Genomic DNA, 26,754 nt, shown 5'->3' on the forward strand with positions numbered 1-26,754 from the left:
GGAATATTGGAAACTACTTACTGAGGAAGGTGTTTTAATTCAGAGTGATGGAAATGTTTTAGAATTAGAGAGAAGTGATGGTTGGGCTCCAAAATCACTGCAGATGGTGATTGCAGCCACGAAATTAAAAGACACTTACTCCTTGGAAGGAAAGTTATGACCAACCTAGAGAGCATATTAAAAAGCAGAGACATTACTTTGCCAACAAAGGTCCGTTTAGTCAAGGCTATGGTTTTTCCAGTGGTCATGTATGGATGTGAGAGTTGGACTGTGAAGAAAGCTGAGCACCGAAAAATTGATGCTTTTGAACTGTGGTGTTGGAGAAGACTCTTGAGAGTATCTTGGACTGCAAGGAGATCCAACCAGTCCATCCTGGGGGAGATCAGTCCTGGGTGTTCATTGGAAGAACTGATGCTGAAACTGAAACTCCAATACTTTGGCCACCTCATGCGAAGAGTTGAGTCATTGGAAAAGACCCTGATGCTGGGAGGGATTGGGGGCAGGAAGAGAAGGGGATGACAGAGGATGAGATGGCTGGGTGGCATCACCAACTCAATGAACTTGAGTTTGAATAAACTCTGGGAGTTGGTGATGGACAGGGAGGCCTGGTGTGCTGCGATTCATGGGGTCGCAAAGAGTCGGACACGACTGAGCAGCTGAACTGAACTGATGGTCGCCCAACAATGTAACTGTTCTAAATGGCACTGCCTTGTGTACTTTAACAGATAACTTTGTTATGTAAGTTTCAGTTCAGTAACATATTAAAGAAGATTCAAGGGTGGTGTTCCTGTGTGTCATAATGAAATGACCTTTAAGAGGCAGGTGGATCTGAGCAATGTGGGGCTATGTGGCCATGGATGTTGTTGACACCCCACCTGAACACTTTTCCCCTACCTGCTTTGAGTGTTGAACTCATAGCTGCCTTTTCCCCAGAGACCTGCCCTTGCTAAAACAGGAGCCACTTTGAGCTAGACACCACACCTCATCCCTTCTACCTGTTCCTCTTCACACACTGTGCTAACTGGCACAAAAATCCCCCCGGTCTCAAAGTGGGATCAACCCTGCGGAACAGTCTGCCCTCAGAGTTCCCTCAGGGAGACGCAGGCTGAAGCTGGTCCCTAGCAGAGACAGAGAACTGCCCCAATAATTCATCTAACCAAGATTTGTCGTCTTCTCAGGCTTTGCTTCTATGAGAACTGACTCAAAATGGTTATGTAAGCGCAATACTCATGGTGAATCTTATGGTATTTGAATCATATCTCAACGAAGCCATTATTTTCTAAACACATTATTCATTTATAATAAAGGTTTTTTTTGTTGTTGTTCTTGTTTTTAAAAGCCCATCTCACCAGGGTAACACATTCCTGAATTCAGGTTACATTTCTTAAGTTGAAATTGTAAGCATCAATAATTTAAAAATGTTTGTTCTTGATCCCCAAACAAATACCCATTCTTTTAAAACCCTAAATTCCACTGAAATGATCTCTGTGTCAATAAACACAGTGAACCTGGTCACCCCTGCTTGACAAACACAGCTGTCTCCCCCATCAATGCGGCTGTTGGTCCACTCATTCCTTTGTGACTTTTTGCTTAAAAAAAGAATCCATACCCACAAAGCAGGCACATTGACTCAATGTTTCTGTAATTCAATCTTTACTGTAAAAAAAATTTTTAATGAAAACGATGTACAAGATGATCATAAAAGCATTCTAGTGAGCGACAAGTCCTGGAGATAAATGGAAAAGGCAGCACAACAGTTCTCAGCAGCCCTTGCCACCCAAGGAGGTTCAGTGCCCACACTAGTCCTCAGAAAAATTAAAAGCCTATGTTGAAATGTGGATTTTAAAAGCTTCCAAGTCAATTTCTTATCATGCATGCCTTGTGATGTGGCTGTATTGACCCTTGATGCTCACAACAATGATGTTTGTGTTACTGTGTGGCCAGACCGGTCACCTGCTTTCACTTGATGTTAACAGCAAACTTGGGCCTGTGATCTTAGCCTCACTGTTCATCAAAGTACTGGCCATATCCAGAAGAGCTCTAGAAAAACTTATGGAACAAACAGCTCTCTGCTCAAAATCATTCTTAAAATGACTTGTTTAGCTGGGAGCCTAAAGAGGAGAAAAGTCAGGAATTAGAAATCATCCTCTTGGTGGAAATGCAATGAATAGGCCCTGACATCAGCTCTTGAGGAGGGGGCAGGGGGAGACACCTAAATATCCTTGATGAGACAGACAGAGAATATTCCGATTCTCTTTACTGTCCCATATGACCTGGAGGGTCCATCCCTAATTTGGCTTCAGGGTCTGGTATGGGCCTTACACCTGTTAGTGGCATGTATTGAAGGATCAGGTTTCCCGGGCCATGGTTGGAGGGTGCAAATGGGACAGCTGGGTTTGTAGGTGTAGCAGGGGACGGCCTGGGAGAGTGCCTCCACTGAGAGTTGAAGGGCTGCCAAGGGAGGTGGGCCGTGGAGAGGCCTCCCGTGGTCAGGAGGGAGACGGGCTCTGGATGCGGCCAGGCTGCTCTTTGTCCGGTATCTCCTCCTCCTCCTCCTGCTTCAAGTCGATGTTCTGTGAACAAGGCGGCAGATGAGGCCTGGCCTTGCATGTGCCCAGCTGAGGCTCTGACACCTCTAGGGACCGTGCCCACGAGAATGTGCTGCCTGCCAAGTCGGGTCTGCCGGGTTAGCTCTGCACCCCTATGGACAGAACCCGTTTTCTCAATGCCACCTACCAGATGCCACCTCGATGCCAGACCTACCTCAAGCTCCTGCAAAACCTCATCCATGAAGTCCCGGGAGTTCTGTTTGTAAGATACAGCTAATCGAATTGCATCATTGAAGAGCTGGGGTGGTGGGAAGGAAAACAGGGCTATGGGCACCGGTGGCTGGGCCTCTGCCTGCCCTGCACCACTGGCCCATCAGCATCACGTGTCCACACAGTACTCCACCCTAGAATCATCACCTCCCCGTCCCCTGACCCCACGCTGGTCAATATGCCTTTTCTTCACCAAGCCCAAACCATCACCTCCCCTACCGTCAGCACTCACAATGACCCCTTCCTGTTCACCAGGGCCCCCAGCAATGCTGTCCTCACCAACAGCCCTGCAGCCAGCCCTTCTCTCCACCACTTCCCCAGAAACGCCAGGCCTTCCCCACCTCACTAGACCATCTCTGCAGTCTCCTATTACCTTCACAACGTTGGTACCATCAGCAGCTGAGACAAAGTACAGAGGCAAGGAGAACTTCCTGGCAAAATTGAAACTTTTTTGGGTCATCTTCATGTCTGCTGTAGAGAGAAGGTAGGACATTGGCCTGTCTACCAAGGAAAAAGGAGAGTTTTGAAGGGTAGGTCACTGGAGGTCCCCATTCCAGGAAGTGGGACAAGCAGGGACAATCAGCAGACAAGTCATAGAAACAGCTCAATTCAACTGGGATCTGTGTCTCAAGGAGGAAGGTTGGCTCACGTGGATATTACTGGAAGGGGAGTGATGGCAAGCTGCCAAAGGATCTATTTTGGGAGGAACAGATCACTGATGGTTTGATGGCCCACGAAAGGAGGACGACACGTGTGATGGTGGGTTCCCCCATGATTTGCTGGCACCCAGATGTAGGGGTGGCCTCACCATCGATTTTATTGGCCACCACAATGCACGGAATCTCTGGCCTGAACTCCCGAAGCTCTGTATACCAGGTGCTGAGGTTCTTGTACGTGATTTTCCTCTGCACGTCAAATACCTGAATCAGCAGAGGAAAGAAGACCGCCCAAGTGCATCGACGTCTCTTCACACCCCCCCACCCCCAGGTGACACACATACAAGCAAGCACACACAGGCTTGGGAACTCAGACCACGAACCACTCTGAGCTGCGGCCCCTCTAACCACAAGCCTCACCCACACTTCTGAGCATCCCTCCAGAACCTTCAGCTTCTCACCTAATTTACCTGTTTTAACCAGAGTATCATTTTACTTATTGTACCATTGATAAATCTGTGAACATTTAAAGTTTTTTGGTTTTTTTCTTAGTCTAATTACTGCCTATCCATTTTTTTAAAACTCCTTTATGATAATCTTAAATGTTTGTAGAATACCCTTTCAGTTGTTTTACCTTTAATTACAAACTTTTAATTTTATATTTTAAACTTTTAAAAAGTAACTTTTATCTATTATTTTGCAGCTTATCATTTTATGAACTGTTCATAATTTATACTGCTTACCTATTAAAATATCAGCAAGACGCATGAACACTGACTAGCTCTAAGGACGAGCAGGCCAGAAGCCCTAAGATGCTTCAAGATGCCGCTACAAGCATCCTTCCAGCTCCTCAGAGGAACTCCCCAGAGGTCAGCTGCTTGCCACTAAGCCATCTCCCAGGACAGACTCGCAGGTCCAAACTGCCCCCAGCACAACAGTGGGTTGAGAGGGATGGCCATGTACCCTGCTGCAACGGCAAGTCTTACTTCAAGACAACGCAGCCCTTTGTGGGAGCAGCTGTGGCCAGGACAGGGGCTCCCCCTGCACAGCTGCGGGCTCCAGTCAGCAGCTGACCCGCCTGAGGCAGCAGCAGGTCTACTGAGAGGCTCTTGTGTGGTATTCCCCAGGCCCAACTTCAATAAATGACCATGTTTTATTGAATGCCCAAAAAAGACTTCTTCTAAAATATGCTTGCAGTGAAACCTTTGGAATCTGCTTCACTCCTGCCATGATCACCATCAGACCTTTTACCCAGGTCTAGTTTCCTGAGCTTCCTTTCCTTGTTTTGAGCTGAGGAGGAGCTGGTTAGGCTGAGCAGCACAGCCTTCGCTGTTTCAAAGTAGCGGGCAGACGACCTCCCTCCGGGGCGATCAGGTCCCCACGTGGCCAAGGCCCCTACAGCAGGCTGGGGCTGGTGAGAGGCGCAGGCAGACACAGGTTCGTGGGCAGGCTGACAGGACAGAAGAGGGCCACAGGGGCTGACAGATGCGCGTCACAGGCCAGAGGCCACGCCCGCGGGCGCCAGCCCGCCCTGTCTGCCTCACCCTCACCCTTCCATTTCATTTCGTCCATGTACAGTTTGTTGCTGTTTAGTCACGAATCATGTCTGACTCCTTTGCGATCCCATGGACTGTAGCCCAACAGGCACCTCTGTCCATGAGATTTCCCAAGCAAAAAGACTGGATTAGGTTGCCATTTCCTTCTCCAGGGAACCTTTCCGACCCAGGGATCAAACCTGAACCTCTTACACTACCACTGGGCCACCAGGGAAAACCCCCCTGTATAGGTACTAGCATTAAATTCTGGAAGGTTTGATGAGACTTTGTACCTTAAGCACAAGGGCAGGACAGGAGCACCTGAAAATGCAGTCCGTGGCTCCACTAGGGAGGGGCAGTGTTTGGCTCTGAGACGGCTGACAGGCCCTGAACCTGCTCCTCCTGAAGGAATGGAGGCGCCACAAACCCCCTTCACCCTCACCCCAGATGAGACGCTGGCCCGGGCAGGCTCTCACGCAGAACCTCTGCAGTCTGAAGCCTGCCCTGATCCTTCCCCCGGCACCCAGCCCTGGTCAGGAGGGCTCAGGCCCCCATCCCTTCACCCCTCAGGCCAGACCTGCGCAGAGCCTCTGCCTCCCGGCTGGTTTCATACCATGATGCAGGCGTGGGCCTTGTGGTAGTAGGAGGCGTGCATGCTCTGGAACCGCTCTTGGCCTGCTGTGTCCCAAAAGTCTGCAACATGAACACAGCTCTGACTGCCTGACGGGGGCGGAGAGGCAGAGAGCCCGGACACTGAGCATCTCTGCAGCGGCGGGGAGGACGGCCGAGGGAGACGGGGGCCAGGAGGAAGGAGAACGCAGGCAGGAGACCCCACGAGGGAGAGGTTCAGCGCCCGGCCTCCCCCACCCAATAAGATGCAGGACCCTCCGAGGTCAAAACCAGACCCAATTCCCATGAGTGCTGGGCACAGAGACAGATGCGTGGCCTGGCCAAGGAAAAGGCCGTAACCCCACTTAAAGCCAAACCTTTGTGAAAGACAACATTTGGACAACACCTGTTATTTTCCTGACTGAAGAGAACTGGAATAGAGCCCTGCGTGCTTCTTTCCACCTACCCTTGCTTCTCGGCTGTGGGTTGCACCTACCACCCCTCACCTGAGCCTGACTCTCCCCCCAGCCCCTCTCCTCCCGCTCGTGCGCCGCTGCAGCTCAGCGCTGTGCTGCTCACCCACAAGGACGGTCTTGCCATCCACCACGGCCGTGTGCTTGTACAGGGTCAGGGCGTATGTGGACAGCTGCTGGGGCTGACTGCATTTGGGTTAAGGAAAACAATGAATAAAAAGAAGCATAAAAAAGGTGCTAGGGGGTGGTTGCTGGTATGACGGAATGGAGACTCTCTCTCCTTCTTTAGAAAGTTATTCAGATTTTAAATTGAATGAGTGTTGCAGACAGAGGACCAACCTCAACCTCAAACATCACAGGCACAATCTCCACGGAAAGTGAGGGGCAGGAGAGGCTGGGATTATGTCCTGGCCACCTGAGTACAAGGGAAAACGTGGAATGGACTTTTACAGAGCAGCTGTCCGAAGCAGCATCACGTAGTCGGCAAATACCACTGTGGTTGCCCCAGCTCTTTATGGATGGGGCTCTTGCAGACATAGAGCAAACCCAGTCATAAGAAGCAACATAACAGTTCCAGGGAAAACAAGCCTCCTTCTTAAGACAGCTAGCTGACAAGCTGTTTATGAACTGCAGTTTGTCTGTGTATGAAACCATAACAAAAAGCATGGGGAATACGACTTTCTGAAGTTGCAAGTTGTCAGAGTTGGGACAACACAGGTGGGTGAGTGCAAAGAACTGAGGAGAAGGTGAAGAAAGTTAGACTCTGCGTGGGAGGCTGAGGCCCAGGGCTCTGCTGACCCATAGTTCTCAATGGACTCACCTGGGAAGATTTTTACAAATCATCCCAGTTGTCTCATTCCAAACCTGCGTAGCAACGACAATTCAGGAAAGGAGGGTGGGGCTGGCAGATCCTTCTTCAGAAAGTTGATGCAAACCAGAGAATTTTTAAATTGTAGAGAGTTCAAGCTCTGAGGTCAGAGATGTTAAGTGACTTAGCCACTGCCAGAGCTACTAAGGAGGAGGTGAGGTGTCAGTCCAGGCATTGGACGAGGTACGGTTAGCCATTCCACTGCCTTCCTAATATAAGGCAAATCCAGATGTGAGTAACCTTCAGAATATACTGCAGCATGCCATGTGGGTCAGCTGGTAAGAAACCAGCATGAATGAACCGTCTCCGCGCGCTCAGCTGCCCCTCCCTGGACCCCTAGAGCAAAGCAGGGGCAGGGGCGCTGAGTTGGCATGGGAGTGGAAAGGGCCACAAGGAGCATTTCAAATTTGAAGGATACAATCCATCCATGAGGAACCTCTCCATGAGTCTGTAGGGAGAACATGCAAGGTGGTCAGCCGCATCCCTCAGCACTCCTGCTTCCTCCTCGCCCTGCTGAGCCACCCAGGGGTGGGACACTCGGAAGCCAGCTGTGGCTACCCCTCTAGTTCCTTCCTCAGCTACAAGCTTCCTTTCAAAGACAATGCCCAGGGACCACCCATCCACTCTCCTCATGACTCGGGGTAAGTTCTTGACACCCTTTGGCTGTAACACTGACCAGCACCCACAGGTGCCTTTCCTGTGAGCAGGGACCCCAGTTTACTCCTTTTAGGGAATAAACAAACTGTGGTAGTCTACTACAGGAACTACCACCCAGCAATGAAAAGGAACAAATTACTGATCTACCCAACAGTTTAAATGAATCACAAGGGTATTAGCTGAGTGAAAAAGGTCACATGTTATATAACTCCTTTTATACAGTGTTGCCAAGATGACACCACTACACACATGGAGGATGTTAGCGGAGGCAGGGCTGGGCTGGTAGAGGACGAGGTGGGATAGGCGTGGCTACAAACGCGCAGCACGACCTCGGCCCCCGCTGTGCGGGGACAGCTGTGTATCTCGACTCCAGTGATGCTACACAGGTCTACACATGATGAAGTGACACAGAATTATACACAGGCATTGAACAAACGCTGATTTCCTGCACTTGATCTTGTACTCTGGTTATTTAAGAGAGAACCAATGGGGACACACAGGAGGTGAGGGATACACAGGCCCTCTCTGTATTCTCTTTGCAACATCCTGTAAATCTGTTATTTCAAAATGAAAAGTTAAAGAAAAAACAAACAAACAAACAGAAAAATCCCCTCACAGACTGGGAGAAGCCATGGGCAATGCCAATCACTGACAAAGAATCAGTATACAGAGATCATGAACAGCTCTGATACATAAAAGAACACACATACAACCTGGTTCTAAGAATATGAATAGGCAATTCAGATGAACAGCTAACAAACATGAAAAGATGTTCAATCTTATAATGATTTTATGCAAATTAAATAAAATGAAGTAGCACACTCATCCGTTAGAGTAACAAAATTGAAAAAGTCACATGATAGGCATAAAGTTAGGGACTTTGTGAAGCAACAGAAATTCCTATACTGTGCTGTAGGAGTGAGAATCTACCATACTACTTTGGAGAGAAAACGGGATAACTCAAAATTTGAGCTAATGCTAAAACTGGGCAGTTTCACCTCAGCTCTTAATAGAATTTGTGCCCAAGATGATAGGCATAAAATATTCACTGCAGTACTGTATCTAATATCATAAAAATGATAATTTTCATAACTGTTCTTCAACAGGACAGATAGTTTAGTACAAAAAAGTAAAAAAAAATTACTGAGTGCTTGCCATATGCTAGATGCTAGGCTAGGCACCAGGATATAACACTGAACAAAACAGATGAAAATTCCTGTCTTTGTGAAGCTTACATTCTAGTGGGGAAGACAGACAGACAATAAACACACTCTTAAAATATGTATAGCCACATGTATGGTCAATGGATTTAGACCAAAAGCATTACTGCAATTCAGTGGGGCAAAGGATTGTTTTTGAAGAAAGAAATGGCAACCCACTCCAGTATTCCTGTCTGGATAATTCCATGGACAGAGGAGCCTGGTGAGCTACAGTCCATGGAGCTGCAGAGTCGGACATGACTGAACAACTGAGTGCATGGACACACACAAAGGACTGCTTTATCAACAAATGGTGTGGAGACAACGGAATACCTGTGTATGGAAAAAATGGACCTTGAGGACATTACACAAAATGGTGGGGTAGGAAGTTCAAGGGGTCACTCCCTCAACTGGTAACTGGGAAAAATGATCAGAATCAACCATTTCAGAGCTCTGGAACCTGACTGGACTCAACAACCAGGAGAGTGCTAGATGAAAGGAGAGTGTTGGCCTTGTGCAGAAGAACAACACACACAAACCAGCAACAGCTACACACACCACAGGCCCACCGAAGCCATACAGTGAGCGGTGTTCCCCATGTCTGGAGGGCAGTGGAGACACTGTCCTCAGAAAGTTTGTCTTGCAATTTGTGATCAGCTGGTAGATCCCCAAGGAGCCAGATCTGAGCTCTCTCAGGCTTCAAAGGCTTCCCCTGCAACTACTGGAAATTTAACAGGATAGGACTATCCCTTTTTTTCTTTCCCATTTTGGAGCCAAATATTGAAAGAAATTTTTATCAGGTCACTGTCTGACCACAGATGATGGAATAGAAATATCAATGACCACACACAAGGAGGAATAAGCACTTTGTAAAAAGTATGGAAAAGTTACAAGTAGACACTCCAGCCCTAAACAGGCAGAAATCAGCCATACCCAAGGAATGGGAATATCTGAGTTCCAAAGTCACCACTGCAGAAGGAAATGGCAACCCACTCCAATATTCTTGCCTGAGAATCCCATAGACAGAAGAGCCTGGAGGGCTACAGTCCACGGGATTGCAAAGAGGTGGACACGACTGACTGACTGACACACACAAAGTCACCGCAGTAAAACACTCAGAACGTCTAATTCTAAACCAGAAAATCACAAAGCATACAAAGAAAACAGGAAGGTATAGCCTATTCACACGATAAAAAAGAACTCAACAGAAATAATACCTGAAGAAATCCAGATACTTGACTAGTCAAAGATGTTAGATCAATTATCTTAAATATGCTCAAAAAGCTAAGGGAAACCAAGGCCAAAGAACTAAAGGAAATTAGAAAGCAACACATAAACAGAATGAGAGTATTAATAAAGAGACAGGAAATATGTAAAGAAACAGATATTCTGGAGCTGAAAAGTACAATAATTTAGGTGAAAAACTCACTAGAGGGTTTCAACACCACTTGAGAAGGCAAAAAACAGTTTATCTTCAGCAAACTTGAAGTTAAGGCAACCGAAATCATCCAGTCTGAGAAGCAGAAAGAAAAACAAGTGAAAATGACCAGTGCCTAAGGATCCACGAGACAGCATTAATCATCCTGACACAGGCATCATAGATAGAAGACAGGAGGGGGCAGAGAGGTTATTTGAAGTAATAACGGCTAAAAACTTCCCAAACCTGATGCAGGACATGAATATACACACCTGAGAAGCTGAACAAACCTCAGGCAGGATAAACTCACACTGTTCCACATTACAGGCAAATTGCAGGAACTGAAAGACAAAATCCTCAGTAAAATAAACAGCCGATTTCTCATCAGATGCCACTGAGATCAGAAGGCAGTGGAAATATATTTGAAGCTGAGGGGAAAAAAACTGACAACAAAGAATTCTATGCACAGCAAACTATCCTTCCAGAATGAAGGCAAAATTGGGACAACTCCCAGATAAACATAAGCTGATGTGGCTCATAAGCAGATCTGTCCTAGAAGAAACAGTGCAATGAGTCCTCCAGGTTGAAATGAAAGGGCTAAACAGTAATTTGAAGCCATATAAAGAAATAAAGATCTTCAGTAAAGGTAGTTACATAGGCAAATATAAAAATAGTACTCTCATACTTTCAGTTTATAACTCCTCTTTTTTCTCCTATGTGATTCAAAACACATAAAATTATGGCTATAAATCTATGTTAATGAACAATTAATGTATAAAGATGCAATATGTGACAAAACAATATAAAGGGAAGGGACAGAGTGTTTGTATACTATTATAATTAAATTGATATTCAAATACGCTGTTATAAATTTTAGATATTAATTATAATCTTCAAGGTAACTATTAATAAAAAATTTTTAAAATTATACATGAAAGGAAGAGACTCAAAACAGTATACTACCAAAAATCAACTTAAAAAAAAATGTAATGGAGTAACTGAGAAATAAAACAGGAGACATATAAAACAAATAGTTAAATGGCAGAAGTAAATTCTTCTTTATCAGTAATAACTTTAATTACTGTTGTTGTAAATGGGAATAGATAAAACTCTCCAATTAAAAGTGAGAGACTGGCAGAGTATATTTAAAAAATATGTACCAAGTATGTGCTAACTGTAAGACACTTGCTTTAGATACAAGGTCAAAAAGAGGCTGAAAAACAAAAGGATGATAAAAGATATTCCATGCAAACAGTATTCAAGAGAGAACTAGGATGGCTATACTACAACCAGAGAAAACAAACTTTTAAGTGACAGATGTTACAAGAAATGAAGGACATTATATATCGATGAAAAGTTCAATCTGTCAAGAAAATAGAAAAGTTAAAACATATATGTGAAGAACAAAAGAGTTGTTCCAAAATATATGAAGTTGTTCGAAAATATATGAAGTCAACATTGACACAACTAAAGGAAGAAATAAACAGTTGCACAGTAATACATGAAGACTTCAACATCCCACTTTCAGTAATGAATAGAACAATGAAACAGAGGACTTGAACTACACTATAAACCAAATAGACCTAACAAACATATACAGAATACTCTATCTAACAACAGTAGAATACATATTCTTCTCAAGTGAACTCAGCTTAGGCTACAAAAAAAAGTCAATAAGATTTAAAAGACTGAGATTATACAAAGTATCTTCACAAATAAAATGGAATGCAACTAGAATAACAAAAGGAAAACCAGAAAATTCACAAAACAGTGCAAATTAAATAAACAACGTAACTGTACATTTTAAAGTAGTAGATATGAAAGACCAAACTAAACTCAAAGGTAGCAGAAGGAAAGAAACAATACAGATTAGAGTGGAGATTAGCAGAATATGGAATAGAAAGACAACAGAGAGTATCAGTGTAACCAGAAATTAGTTCTTTGAAGAGATCAACAACGTCAACAAACCTTTAGCTAGACTAAGAAAAGAGAGAGGACACAAATGATCAAAATCAGAACTGAAAGCTGGGAGAGTAACATCAGTCTTATAGAAACAAAACAATTACCAGTGAACACCATGAACTACTGCACACCAATAAGCTGGATAACCTAGAGGAAGTGCACAAATTCCTAGAAACACATGAACTACCAGATTCAAAATGAAATAGAAAATCTGAGTAGACCTATACCAAATAAGGAGATTACATCAGCATTGAAACACTCCCTGTAACTAAAGGTCCGGGACTGAATTACTTCCCTAGTGAATTCTACCAACCATTTCATAAACAAATACCAGTTCTTCTCAAACTCTTCCCAAAAACTGAGGGGGGAGCACTTTATAATTCTTTCTATTATTTCTACCACAGGCCAGTGGTACCCTGATTCCAAGACCAGATGACACTATCAGAAAAGAAAACTACAGGCCAATATTCCTCATGACTTTAGTTGTAAAAATCCCCCCAAAATCCACTAGCAGACTTCCCTGGTGGTCCAGTGGTTCAGAATCCACCTGCCAATGCAGAGAACACAGGTTTGATCCCTGGTCCGGGAAGATTCCACATGCTGTGGGACAACTAAGCCTGTGCACCACAATGAGCCTGCATTCTAGACCCCATGCTACATAACAAGAGAAGCCACCGCAAGCAGAAGCCCGTATACCTCAACTAGAGAGTAGCCCCTGCTCGCTGCACTAGAGAAAGCCCATGCACAGCAACTAAGACCCAGAACAGCGCCAAAAAAAAAAAAAAAACCCACTAGCAAACCAAATCATATTAAAGGGACTATACATCATCACCAAGGGAGATTTATTCTCAGAATATAAAGGTGGTACAACTTAAGAAAATTAATCAAACATATATAAATAGAATGAAGGAAAAATTCCACATATTCATCTCAATAAATGCAAACAAAGCAACTGACAAAAACCAAACACCATCTCATGACAAAAACACTCTATAAGAAGAGAAGGCAATCACCTCTAGGATAAAGGCCACATATGAAAACCCCAATGCTGTAAAGAACAATACTGCCTAGGAACCTGGAATGTCAGGTCCATGAATCAAGGTAAACTGGAAGTGGTCAAACAGGAGATGGCAAGAGTGAACATTGACATTAGGAATCAGTGGATTAAAATGGACTGGAATGGGCGAATTTAATTCAGATGACCATTATATCTACTACTGTGGGCAAAATCCCTGAGAAGAAATCGCATAGCCCTCATAGTCAACAAAAGAGCCCAAAATGCAGTACTTGACTGCAATCTCAAAACCGACAGAAAGATCTCTGTTCGTTTCCAAGGCAAACCATCATCACAGTAATCCAAGTCTATGCCCCAACCACTAACGCCGAAAAAGCTGAAGTTGAATGGCTCTGTGAAGACCTACAAGTCCTTCTAGAACTAACACCAAAAAAAGAAGTCCTTTTCATCATAGGGAACTGGAATGCAAAAGTAGGAAGTCAAGAGACACCTGCAGTAACAGGCAAGTTTGACCTTGGAGTATAAAATGAAGCAGGGCAAAGGCTAACAGAGTTTTGCCAAGAAAACGCACTGGTCATAGCAAACACCCTCTTCCAAAAACACAAGAGAAGACTCTACACATGGACATCACCAGATGGTCAATATCGAAATCAGATTGACTATATTCTTTGCAGCCAAATATGGAGAAGCTCTATACAGTAGCTGACTGTGGCTCAGATCATGACCTCCTTATTGTCAAATTTAGACTTAAATTGAAGAAAGTAGGGAAAACCACTAGACCATTCAGGTATGACCTAAATGAAATCCCTTACAATTATACAGCATAAGTAACAAATAGATTCAAGGGATTAGATCTGATAGACAGAGTGCCTGAAGAACTATGGACAGGGGTTAGTGACAATGTACAGAAGGCAGTGATCAAGACCATCCCCAAGAAAAAGAAATGCAAAAAGGCAAATGGTTGTCTGACGAAGCCTTATAAATAGCTGAGAAAAGAAGAGAAACTAAAGGCCAAGGGAGAAAAGGAAAGATATGCTCATTTGAATAGAGAGTTCCAAAGAACAGCAAGGAGAGATAAGAAAGCCTTCCTCAGTGATCAATGCAAAGAAATAGAGGAAACCAAGACAATGGGAAAGACTAGAGATCGCTTCAAGAAAATTAGAGATACCAAGGGAACATTTCATGCAAAGATGGAACAATAAAGTACAGAATTGGTATGGACCTAACAGACGATATTAAGAAGAGGTGGCAAGAACACACAGAAAAACTACACAAAAAAGATCTTCATGACCCAGATAACCACGATGGTGTGATCACTCACCTAGAGCCAGACATCCTGGAATGTAAAGTCAAGTGGGCCTTAGGAAGCATCACTACGAACAAAGCTAGTGGAGGTGATGGAATTCCTGTTGAGCTATTTCAAATCCTAAAAGATGATGCCATGAAAGTGCTGCACTCAATATGCCAACTCAGCAGTTTGGAAAACTCAGCAGTGGCCACAGGACTGGAAAAGGTCAGTTCTCATTTCAATCCCAAAGAAAGGCAATGCCAAAGAATGTTCACACTACTGCACAATTGCACTCATCTCACATGCCAGCAAAGTAATGCTCAAAATTCTCCAAGCCAGCCTTCAACAGTATGTGAACCGTGAACTTCCAGATGTTCAAGTTGGATTTAGAAAAGGCAGAGGGACAAATTGCCAGCATCCGTTGGATCACTGAAAAAGCAAGAGAGTTCCAGAAAAATATCTACTTCTGCTTTATTGACTATGCCAAAGCTGTTGACTCTGTGGATCACAACAAACTGTGGAAAATTCTTAGAGATAAGAATACCAGACCACCTCACCTGTCCCCTGAGAAATCTGTATGCAGGTCAAATAGCAACAGTTAGAACCAGACATGGAACAATGGACTGGTTCCAAATTGGGAAAGGAGTACGTCAAGGCTGTATATTGTCACCGTGATCGTCTAACTTCTTTGCAGAGTACATCATGCGAAATGCTGGGCTGGATGAAGCACAAGCTGAAACCAAGACTGCTTGAAGAAATATCAATAACTTCAGATCCGCAGATGACACACCCTTATGGCAGAAAGCGAAGAACTAAAGAGCCTCTTGATGAAAATGAAAGAAAAGAGTGAAAATGTTGGCTTAAAGCTCAACATTCAGAAAACTAAGATCATGGCATTTGGTCCTATCACTTCATGGCAAATAGATGGGGAAACAATGAGAGACTTTATTTTCTTGGGCTCCAAAACCACTGCAGATGGTGACTGCAGCCATGACATTAAGATGCTTGCTCCTTGGAAGAAAAGCTATGACAAACCTAGACAGCATGTTAAAAAACAGAGAAACATTACTTTGCTGACAAAGGTCCATCTGGTCAAAGCTAGTTGGACCATAAAGAAAGCTGAATGCCGAAGAATTGGTGCTTTTGAACTATGGTGTTGGAGAAGACTCTTGAGAGTCCCTTGGACTGCAGGAAGATCAAACCAGTCCATCCTAAAGGAAATCAGTCCTGAATATTCATTAGAAGGACAGATGCTGAAGCTGAAACTCCAATACTTTGGCCACCTGATGCAAAGAACTGACTCACTGGAAAAGACCCTGATGCTGGGAAAGACTGAAGGCAGGAGGAGAAGGGGACAACAAAGGATGAGAAGGTTGGATGGCATCACCGACTCAATGGCCATGAGTTTGAGCAAGCTCCAGGAGTTAGCGATGGACAGGAAAGCCTGGCATGCTGCAGTCCGTGGGAGTCACAAAAAGTCGGACATGACTGAGTGATTGAACTGAACTGAACTGATGAAAACCCCAGAGTTAGCACCATACTCAGTTGTGAAAGACTAAAAGCTTCCCCTCAAGGTGAGAAATAAGAGGATGCCTGCTTTTGCCACTTCTATTCAACACAGCACTGAGAGTTCCAGCCAGAGCCCTGTGATGAGAAAATCGTTAGTTTGAGTTCCTTCCTAGGCATTTTACAGTGACAGCCCTGCTCCCACCTAAAGTCTGGGCACTGAGATGAGGCTTAAGTTTAGGACTCCTGCTACAAGTTTCTGCTTTGCTTTTCCCAGGGCATCTTTTAAAATAAACAGAGTTGAGGTTGAGAAAAGTTAAGTTACCACTGTGCCAACCAGCAAAGCCCCTAGGGAATTATTCACAGCTCCCTGATTCCAAGGATATGTTAATAAAAGATAAAAGTGGAAAAGAAGGTGGAACTGGGGCTCCTGGGATATAAGACTAAACAAGGTATCTGGTCAGGGGCAGAAATGGATGAGTGCCCCACAGCCCCAGAAACTGACAAACAGGCTCACACCTTGTGGAGACAGGCTGCTGCACTGCAGAGCCTCCCTTAGAGTCTCAGGGGAGTCCCACCTGTGCACAGAGGCACTGCAGTTATGATCGAGCCAATCTTTATGCTGATTACAGTCAGTCATCATTTCTATCCACTCTTCTCAGTGAGTTCTTTGAAGAAAGTTTCCTCACCACCTTTCTTCAACATGCTGCTGGTTGTGCTAGTCACTTTTCACACCTTCCTTTCCCCGTTCCCACTGTCTGCACCTTGAAATCCCAGCCCACACACCACACACAGGAAAACACAGCTTTCACCTCACCAGAACTGCTCCAGCAGTCTCTGCCAGGACTCACATGTAAAGCTCACCTCTCTCAGTCCTGACTCAGCCCTCTCTGACCCTCCTCCCCAGACACACACAGCTGCTGATGGGAGGCTCCCTTGTTCCCCCACACCTGGGCTCCCTCACCACACCCACAGAAGCCATGCTCCTCTGTGCCTCTGGAGGGTTTCTCTAAGACCCCAGATCTGTTCTGGGCCTGGCTTTGCTCCCCTAATCCTCCAACATACTTGGACTTGCCCACAGCACTGTCTCCCAGGCAGATGATTTTCACATTGTCATCAGCATCGTATTTCTCCTGGTCCAGCTCACAGGGTTTGGCTTTGTCCCTAGCCATTGGCTTCTGGCTATAGAAACGGCATCAGCTCAGGGGAGGGGGGATCTTGTCACTGCAAAGATCAAGAAGAGGCTGTTGGTAAAGAGATGAGAAGTGCCCTCAACCAAACTCCTTTCCTCTTCCTGGACAGGGGAGACTGACCTGATGAGAGAGGAGCCCCAGGAAACACTGATATCCTATTCTATTCACTACCAACCTGGCTAGCACTTGCTGAACCACAGCGTTGTAATCTTGTCCCCAACAAGATCTTCTTAGAGTGGTTTACCCTGCGTCACCTCTTTACTACAGCTATGCTCAGGACCACAACTCCCACTCCCATCTGGAGAGACTATTCTAAAACCATGTTGAAGTTTTACAAGTTTATGTACAAACATTTGCTCACTTGTAAAGCAGGGGCAAAAATCAGTGCTTATACCACATAATCAATTTGAGACATTGTGTGGGCCTGAATTCTCACCGCTGAATGATAGACCACACAACCAAAGATGTCTCTTCCCAATCCTCTACCTCATGCTTCTCACCTCCACCTCATTTTCCATCCTACTGAAATCAGTAGCTGTTTTTTCCTTTCCCAAACCTGGCATTCCCAGGCCCTCTTCTCTAGGCCCTCTTCTCTAGGGTACTTTCAACCTCTACTAGTTTCAAGGATCTCCTAAATGCTGATGATGCCAAATCTGCATCTCCACAGAGACCGCGCAGCCTTCAAGTATGCAATTGCCTACCAGGTTTTGACTAGCAAACTACTGCACACAGGCAAAAATGACCTGTGAAACCTAAGCCCCGCCCACTCCAAACTCACTCTTCACATCCCTTGTCTGTACAAGACATCACCAGACACCCAATGCCAGCATCGAAGTATAACATAATCTTTAGATCTATTCCACTATCCTCACGTCATCACGCTCAAATATATTAATAACTTCACAAACATTACTGAGAATGTGCCACAGTCCACACACTGAGCTCAACGATGCAACAATGCAGCAGCAGAGCCCGCACTTACTGAGCCTTAAGTACGGGCAGATCTTGCACCAGGACACAAGACACGAAGGAAAACTCTGCTGTTGCAAGAGCTATGACAGAGATGCACACAAGGGTGGAAAATACCAACAGGACCCCTGAGTTTCCCTGGCCGCAATGCTATTGCTTCTGCTCAGGAAGGGAATCAGCCTTATTCACCGAGGCACCCTCAGCCTCAAGAGCAGTGACCGGGAAGTGGCAGATGCTTGCTAAGCATAATAAGGGGCTGCCCCTTCCACCTCCACCCTGCAGCTGGAGCCAAATCTATTCTCGAAGACCTTCAAGGCTTGTCGATAGTCTCGCGACCCACTGGATAAGCTCTCTTTCACTCAAGTAGTTTTCGAGCACCTCAACCTCTTTGCCAGAATGGGCTGCCTTCACCTCCCTCCTCCCACCGTTGCCAGAACCACTGTCTCGTTCTTTCCCCCCACCGGGCCCTCCGTCCAGCTGAGGGCCCGAGGACAGCCTTGAAGGGGCGCTTCCCACAGGCGAGGCCGCCACTCGCGCGGTTTCGTCATCTCGGCTGTTCCCGAGCGAGGACTGGAGACTAGCGGCGCCGCAGGTCGGTCCGCCCACGGCCAGCCGCCCTCAGGGCCCCCAGTCGCCCTCAGGGTCCCCAGCCGCCCTCGGAACCCGCCAGTCCCGGATTCCCTCCAGTGTCGGACCCCGACAGTCAGCCCAAGGCCCACCGCCCCTCAGTCGGCGTCCAGCTCTGCCCGCGTCCCCGCAGCTGCTACGCAACCGCTCAAGGACCTCAGGAGGGCTGCCCGGCCGAAGGCCTGAAGGACCTCGGGAGGCTGGCTCGTGCGATGCCGGGCCGGGGTACCGCCGGTGAACGAGCATCCGGATCAGGCCGGCCTGGGGTTTCCAACTGCCAGAGTCTGCGTGGGCTTCGCCTGGGGACTGAGCCAGGATCCAGGCGGCTTAAGATCCCGGGAAGTTGCTGGAAAGCGGGAGTCTGGAGTCTAGGGAAGTGGGCCTGAGGCGCGGGGCGGGGCCTGAGTCGTGGGGCGGGGCCTGGGGCGCGGTGCGGCGCGGCGCGGGGGCCAGTCGTTGGCCCCTGGTAGGCGGCTGAGGTTAACAACCGGAGTCTCCTGCCTTGCAGGAGGACTCTTTACCACCTGAGTTATCAGGGAAGCACTGAACAACCCTAGAATCTCTATATCCGTATAGAGATGACATCTCATATACATAGAGGACTGATTACACAATGGATAATGCAAGAGACAATCTTATAAAATGGGCAAAATAAATGATACAGATCAAAACAATGATTAGTATAGCTAGTTGTCATCCGGTCGAAATAAACCATCAAGTCCACAGGAGAGCCAACTGGAGAATCCAAATTCTGGAAGGATCAGGTAGTTAGAAAAACGTTTCATCTTTGTTTTCGAAAATATACTGTAGCGATTTGTTGATACCTACTTAAGTATGTATTAGCCTATACATACTCATGTGCAGGGGTCTAGCCTATTTCAAGTCCAATCATTCCAAGCATAACCCTCCAGTTTGCTGCAATTCTATCTAGTCATTTGTCTCAGTTTTATAGCAAAAGGACAGAAGCCCTAGTGCATTCATATAGACCAGTCAAAGATGCTAGGATGGCTCAGTCTAATGGGTTAAAAGTACTTATTTTGTCCAAATTTCACAAAATTTTATGCCAGTGTCCATTATTTGTTTTCATATCTTATTCAAGATTCCGTATTGTATTTAGTTGCATTGAGTAGCCTCAGCTGCATGCAACAAGTTCTGATAAATGCTTTTTTCATTTTTATTCTGTTACAAATATTTTCTAATTTTCCTTGTTATGGCATCTTAGATACACCCATCATTTAACAGTGGACATTTAATTTCCAAATACATGGGGTCATTTTGGTATTTATTTCTCATTTAACTTCTTTCTTCTCTGCAGTCACTCTCTGTGTTTTTTTAGTCTTTTAACTTTATTGAGACTTTCAATGGCTGAGTCAAAGATCTCTCTTGGTAAATGTCACCTTGCACTTGAAAATATGTGGGTTGTTTTCAAATATCTTTTGACATTAATTTATAACATAATTGCACCATGATAATAGAACAGACTTTATATGATTTCAATACCTTTAGACCATGAAATTTTTGCGCCCGACTTTATGTCCCTGTACGTTCCAGCGTCTCCTGGTTTATAGTCTTTGGGAACTTGAATAGAGTTTGTATCCTGCTGTTGTATGCATGCATGCTAAGTCGCTTCAGTCATGTCCAACTCTTTGCAACCCTATGGCCTGTAGTCCGGCAGGCTCCTCTGCCCGTGGGATTCTCCAGGCAAGAATATTGGAGAGGGTTGCCATGCCCTCCTCCAAGGGATCTTCCTGACCCAGGGATCAAACTCCTGCATTGGTAGATGGACTCTTTACCACTAGCACCACCTGGGAAGCCTGAAAATTTTATCTGTCTGGGTGCATCAGGTCTTAGATACAACATGTGGGATCTTTAGTTGCAGCATGCGAACTTTTAATTGCGGCATGTGGGATCTAGTTCCCTGACCAAGGATTGAACCCAGGCACCCTGCATTGAAAGCAAGGAGTCTTACCACTGGACCTATAAATCTTAATTATGTTGAATTGGTTCATAGTGCTTTTCAGGTCTATTGTATCCTTCTACTTTTCTGTCCATGCATTCTGTTAAATTTTGAGAGTTTGATATTGAAACTCCAAATAATTATCTACTTTAAAAATAATTTTAATATACTATGGAATTGTGTGTAACTTTGTTCTGTATGTTCCAAGTCTCCTGTAAATGTGTTTCATAATTTAAAACATTTAAAAAATACATTTACCAAAAAAAAGCAATTGAAAAGTGGGCAGAAGAACGCAATAGACATTTTTCCAAGGACAAAACGCACATTTAAAAACTGCCATCAGGCATGTAAAAAGATGTTCAACATCACTAATGCGGGAAATGCAAATCACAACCAGAGTGAGAAATCACCTCACACAAATCAGAATGACTATCATCAAAAAGAACACAAATAACAAATGTTGGTGAGAATGTGGAGAAAAAGGAACTCTTATACACGTAGGTGGGAATGTAAAATTGGTGCAGCCACTGTGGAAGACAGTATAGATCTAAAAAACCAAAAATAAACCATATGACCTAATGTTTTTTCTTTTATGAGCCTTCTCTGTTTAGCAGCACAGTCTATGCAAGGACATACATTCTTGGTTTTACCGTGAGAATGGTAGGTCTCATCTCAAATTAGTGACTTGCCTTTACAACTATACTTATATTTATTTTATTTCCATATAAGGCACTTTAAAAATGACCTTTCTAGTGATATATTTTAGAAAATTTTGAAAGAGATTTTAATATAATACACTAAAATGTTTTATTTTTAAAGATAAAGTCTTTTTAATAATAGCTCATGATGAATTTAACTTGACAGTTGAAGCATGATGTGGTAACTACATTATACTGTTTAATTCACAGATTTAGGAAAATGTTTGATTTAAAAAAATATAACTAAGGTGAAAATAAAATTAAATATAACCAGGTGAGATTCATAGTTATGAGCAGTAAAATACTAGGAAACAGTGACTGAAAACATAAAATTATCTCTCACTGGTGGTCATTCATTATTTTGCTTTCAGAAGCCTAGAAGAAATTGTCTTCATTGTTTCACATCTAGTCTGGTAAATCTCGGCATTTCTTAGCTTACTCAGTATAACCTTGAATTGCTGAAATAAGTGAATCTAAAGAGCCAAAGGAAAAAAATAAATAAATAAATAAAGAGCCAAAGGTTTTTTCCTGTCTGAGACAGCCAAAGATGAACATATTGAGGATTTCCCCATAGAAGTCTACCTTGATAGACTATCAGGTATGCCTGAAATCAGTTTCCATGGGCATTTTATATTCTTGTAATATGAGTTCCAACCTATGCTCACCACTGTCTAATGGACATCTCGACTTCCAACACTGGTCCAATACTGACAAATGTCAGTAGATACATAAGAATGCTGCTTGTTTAGGAAGGTTAACTGTGGAGATGCCTAGCTACTTGGGGCTGCAACCAAAGTCCCACTCTACTTAACCATGGCAGAAATATGACAAGCACCTCAGAACACCTCCTGCTCAGTGCTGGGGCCCTGTCCCACATTCCAGACTAACCCGGGGACACATTGTGTGGAGCTTGGCCACGAAACCAAGCCAGCAGTGCCAGTAACAAGCCGGTCTTGTACTTTTCTGCCCCTGCTTTTCTCCATTCCTGCATTCTTTTGGATTTAGCTGATTTTTTTTGTACTATAATTTTTTTTCACTTTTTAAATGTTAAAATGTATATAACGAAATTAACCATTTTAACTCATTTCTAAGTGTGCAATTCAGTGACATTAGGAACATTCATATGTAACCTTCACCACTGTCAATTCCAGAATTTTTTGTGATCCCAAATAGAAACCCTAACCATTAAGCAATCGTTCCCCATTCTGCCCTCCCCTAAGCACTGGTAATGCTAAAAAAGTAATGCTCAAAATCCTTCAAGCTAGGCTTCAGCAGTATGCGAACAGGGAACTCCCAGATGTACAGGCTGGATTTAGAAAAGGCAGACGAATCAGAGATCAAATTGCCAATTTGATCAACTGGACCATAGAGAAAGCTAGAGAATATCAGAAAAACATCTGCTTCTGCTTCACTGACTACACTAAAGCCTTTGACTGTGTAGATCACAACAAACTGTGGAAAATTCTTAAAGAGATGGGAATACCAGACCATCTTACCTGCCTCCTAAGAAAGCTGTGTGCAGGTCAAGAAGCAACAGTTAGAACTGGACATGAAACAATAGATTGGTTCCAAATTGGGAAAGCAGTATGTCAAGGCTGTATATCATCACCCTGCTTATTTAACTTCTAGGCAGAGTACATCATGCGAAATGGCAGGCTGGATGAAGCACAAACTGGAATCAAGATTGCCAGGAGAAATATCAATAACCTCAGATATGCAGATGACGTTACTTTATGGCAGAAAGCAAAGAGGAATTAAAGAGCCTCTTGATGAAGGTGAAAGTGGACAGTGAAAAAGCTGGCTTAAACCTCAACATTCAAAAAGCAAAGATCATGGCATCTGGTCCCACCACTTCAAGGCAAACAGATGGGGAAAAAATGGAAACAGTGAAAGACTTTATTTTCTTGGGCTCCAAAATCACTGCAGATGGTGACTGCAGCCATGAAAATAAAAGACTCTTGCTGCTGGGAAGAAAAGCTATGACAAACGTAGACAGTGTATTAAAAAGCAGAGACATTGCTTTGCCTACAAAGGTCCATGCAGTCAAAGTTATGGTTTCTCCAATAAGTTCAGTTCAGTCGCTTACTCGTGTCCGACTCTTTGCGACAACATGGACTGCAGCATGCCAGGCCTCCCTGTCCATCACCTACTCCCAGAGTTTACTCAAACTCATGTCCCTCGAGACGGTGATGCCATCCCACCATCTCATCCTCTGTCATCCCCTTCTCCTCCTGCCTTCAATCTTTCCCAGCATCAGGGTCTTTTCCAAAGAGTCAGTTCTTCGCATCAGGTGGCCAAAGCATTGGAGTTTCAGCTTCAGCATCAGTCCTTCAGTAAATATTCAGGACTGATTTCCTTTAAGAAATCTCCTTGATGTCCAAGGGACTCTCAAGAGTCTTCTCCAACACCACAGTTCAAAAGCATCAATTCTTCAGCACTTAGCTTTCTTTGTGGTCCACCTCTCGCATCGATACATGACTACTGAAAAAAACTATAGCCTTGACTAGACAGACCTTTGTTGGCAAAGTAATGTCTCTGATTTTTAATATGCTGTCTAGGTTGGTCATAACTTTTCTTCCAAGGAGCAAGCATCTTTTAATTTCATGGCTGCAGTCACCATCTGCAGTGATTTTGGAGCGCAGAAAAATTAAGTCTGTCACTGTTTCCACTGTTTCCCCATCTATTTGCCATGAAGTGATGGGACCAGATGCCGTGGTCTTAGTTTACTGAATGTTGAGCTTTAAGCCAACTTTTTCACTCTCCTCTTTCACTTTCATCAAGAGGCTCTTTAGTTCTTTGCTTTCTGCCATAAGGGTGGTGTCATCTGCATGTCTGAGGCTATTGATATTTCTCCCGGCAATCTTGATTCCAGCTTGTGCTTCATCCAGTCCAGCATTTCTCATGATGTACTCTGCATATAAGTTAAATAAGCAGGGTGACAATATACAGCCTTGACATACTCCTTTTCCTATTTGGAACCAGTCTGTTGTTCCATGTCCAGTTCTAACTGTTGCTTCTTGACCTGCATACAGGTTTCTCAGGAGACAGGTCAGGTATTCCCATCTCTTTAAGAATTTTCCATAGTTTGTTGTGATCCACACAGTCAGAGGCTTTGGCATAGTCAATAAAGCAGAAGTCGATGTTTTTCTGGAACTCTCTTGCTTTTTTGATGATCCAGCGGATGTTGGCAATTTGCTCTCTCATTCCTCTGCCTTTTCTAAACCAAGTTCAAACATCTGGAAGTTCACAGTTCATGTATTGTTGAACCCTGGCTTGGAGAATTTTGAGCATTACTTTACTAGCGGTGAGATGAGTGCAATTGTGTAGTAGTTTGAACATTCTTTGGCATTGTCTTTCTTTGGGATTAGAATGAAAACTGACCTTTTCCAGTCCTGTGGTCACTGCTGAGTTTTCCAAATTTGCTGGTATACTGAGTGCAGCATTTTCACAGCATCATCTTTTAGGATTTGAAATAGCTCAACAGGAATTCCATCACCTCCACTAGCTTTGTTCGTAGTGATGCTTCCTAAGGCCCCCACTTGACTTCTCATTCCAGGATGTCTGGCTCTAGGTGAGTGATCACACCATCATGATTATCTGGGTCGTGAAGATCTTTTTTGCATAGTTCTTCTGTGTATTCTTGCCACCTCTTCTTAATATCTTTTGCTTCTGTTGGATCCATACCATTTGTGTCCTTTATTGAGCCCAGCTTTCCATGAAATATTCCCTTGTATCTCTAATTTTATTGAAGAGATCTCAAGAAAATGACCTTACAGTAAAACAATCAACACAGAGGATGCACAAATACCTTGAGAGATGCTGAGAAACTTTTTCTTTGACTGTTGGAGTCAAGTAACTAGCAGTTGCAGCAGTCAGAGACTTCCTAAGCCCACTGCTGCAGACTTGCTTGCTAAAGATGTTCCTGTGTACCTTTTTTCAAAATAACTTCCTACACCTCTTATATACCTTATGCAGTCCAGGAGCTCAAAGCAGTTGGAGGTGTGATGATTACTGCCTTTCACAACTGCAAGGAAGACAATAGACAAAGGGTATTGGGAAACTGGTGTTTAGATCACATCTCGTGATAATGTGTGAGTGCTCACTGTGTCCGACTCTTTGGACCCCATGGATTGTAGCCTGCCAGGCTCCTTCATCCATGGATTTTTCCAGGCAAGAATACTGGAGTGGGTTGCCATTTCCTTCTCCACCTCGTGATAAAGAAAGTCCAAAATGTGTAGGGGATTGTTTGGAGCCCTGGAATGGTTCTTGGAATGATAACTTGGTGGATGCCAGCTTACTAGAGAGAGACCCTCTACAAGACATTTAGAAGAGACAAATGGGAGATCTGAAAAACGATGATTTTTCACAGGGAATCAAACTCAAAGACCACCTTGAAATTTTCACATATATCATTTCATCCGTCAGACATGACTATTTGCAGTTGACTTTGCAAGTGTTTGGTTTAAAGTCTTCAGTTCCATGACCAGAACAAAAGATCCTGATTCTAAATTTTCTACCACTTAATGCCCAAATAGGAAGAAGGAGGATCTGTGCTGGAAATTTCTCTGAGACTGGCAGAGAAAAAAAATGCTCAGATATGCTATCCACAGCTTCTGATGCAGACCAGCTGGCAGAGGCAGAACGTCGGGAGGATGGTCAATGGAAAGTTTTCACAGGAAATGAGTTAGCAACTTTCTTTGGGGGAAAGGGTGAATATTTGGTTGCTGGAGGAAAAATCAATCAAGAATCTCTGATGTGAATAATTATATATTAGCCACCACAGTCACCTCCAAAATTTTGAATTCAATTGCACTTTTTAAAAAATTTATTATGAAAAAACATTACCAGATTTTAAATGGATTAGAAGTAGGATAAATGAGCTAGAAAATGGGAAAGAAATCATTTTTTAACTTTAAGAGTCTTCTGGTTTTCTGTGTGGAACTTCAGTTTTCAATAAAAATGGAGTGAGTACAGCTGTTGTTGTTGCTGAGATGTTATATTAACTGGAAACCATAGCCATAACATTGAGCCAGTAACCGACTAAGGTTTGTGAAAGATAGTCATATTTCCAAAACTTCATATTTCTTGTGTTATGCTCTGACTACCAACAAAAGTATATTTGAAAGTCTTCACAATATTGATTCTCCAAAAGAATATCTACTATATTGCATACATGGGACATTATTTCTTAATATGACAGCAGCCAGACTAGTAAGAAATCTGTGCCGCCTGGGAATAAAAATAACCAAATGATTACATTTGTTACCAAACTCAGGTTCGGCCATTCAATGTTCAAAAGACAATAA

General features: G+C 44.0%; 1 protein-coding gene and 1 pseudogene across 13 annotated transcripts; one reads left to right on the plus strand and one right to left on the minus strand.

Annotated features, from left to right (window-relative positions):
* Positions 1-1,640: 1,640 nt before the first annotated feature.
* RABL2B (RAB, member of RAS oncogene family like 2B) lies at positions 1,641-19,181 on the minus strand. Of its 13 annotated transcripts, none has more exons than XM_043440792.1 (9): positions 18,886-19,181; positions 17,070-17,228; positions 7,379-7,408; positions 6,199-6,278; positions 5,624-5,703; positions 3,628-3,724; positions 3,193-3,320; positions 2,764-2,847; positions 1,641-2,573 (listed from the first exon to the last, which is right to left on the minus strand). In XM_043440792.1, the coding sequence occupies exons 2-9, from the start codon at positions 17,174-17,176 to the stop codon at positions 2,490-2,492; spliced, it is 690 nt and encodes a 229-aa protein (XP_043296727.1). In that variant the 5' UTR covers positions 17,177-17,228; positions 18,886-19,181; the 3' UTR covers positions 1,641-2,489. The 13 variants fall into 13 exon arrangements, with proteins under 13 accessions (XP_043296727.1, XP_043296725.1, XP_043296724.1 ...); XM_043440790.1 differs by having other exon boundaries at positions 3,628-3,739; positions 18,985-19,180; XM_043440789.1 differs by having other exon boundaries at positions 3,628-3,739; positions 18,950-19,180.
* Positions 18,155-26,754, plus strand: LOC122423836 (annotated as a pseudogene).

This window comes from Cervus canadensis, chromosome 21 (assembly GCF_019320065.1).
Source record: "Cervus canadensis isolate Bull #8, Minnesota chromosome 21, ASM1932006v1, whole genome shotgun sequence".
In the NCBI taxonomy this organism is placed as follows: domain Eukaryota; kingdom Metazoa; phylum Chordata; class Mammalia; order Artiodactyla; family Cervidae; genus Cervus; species Cervus canadensis.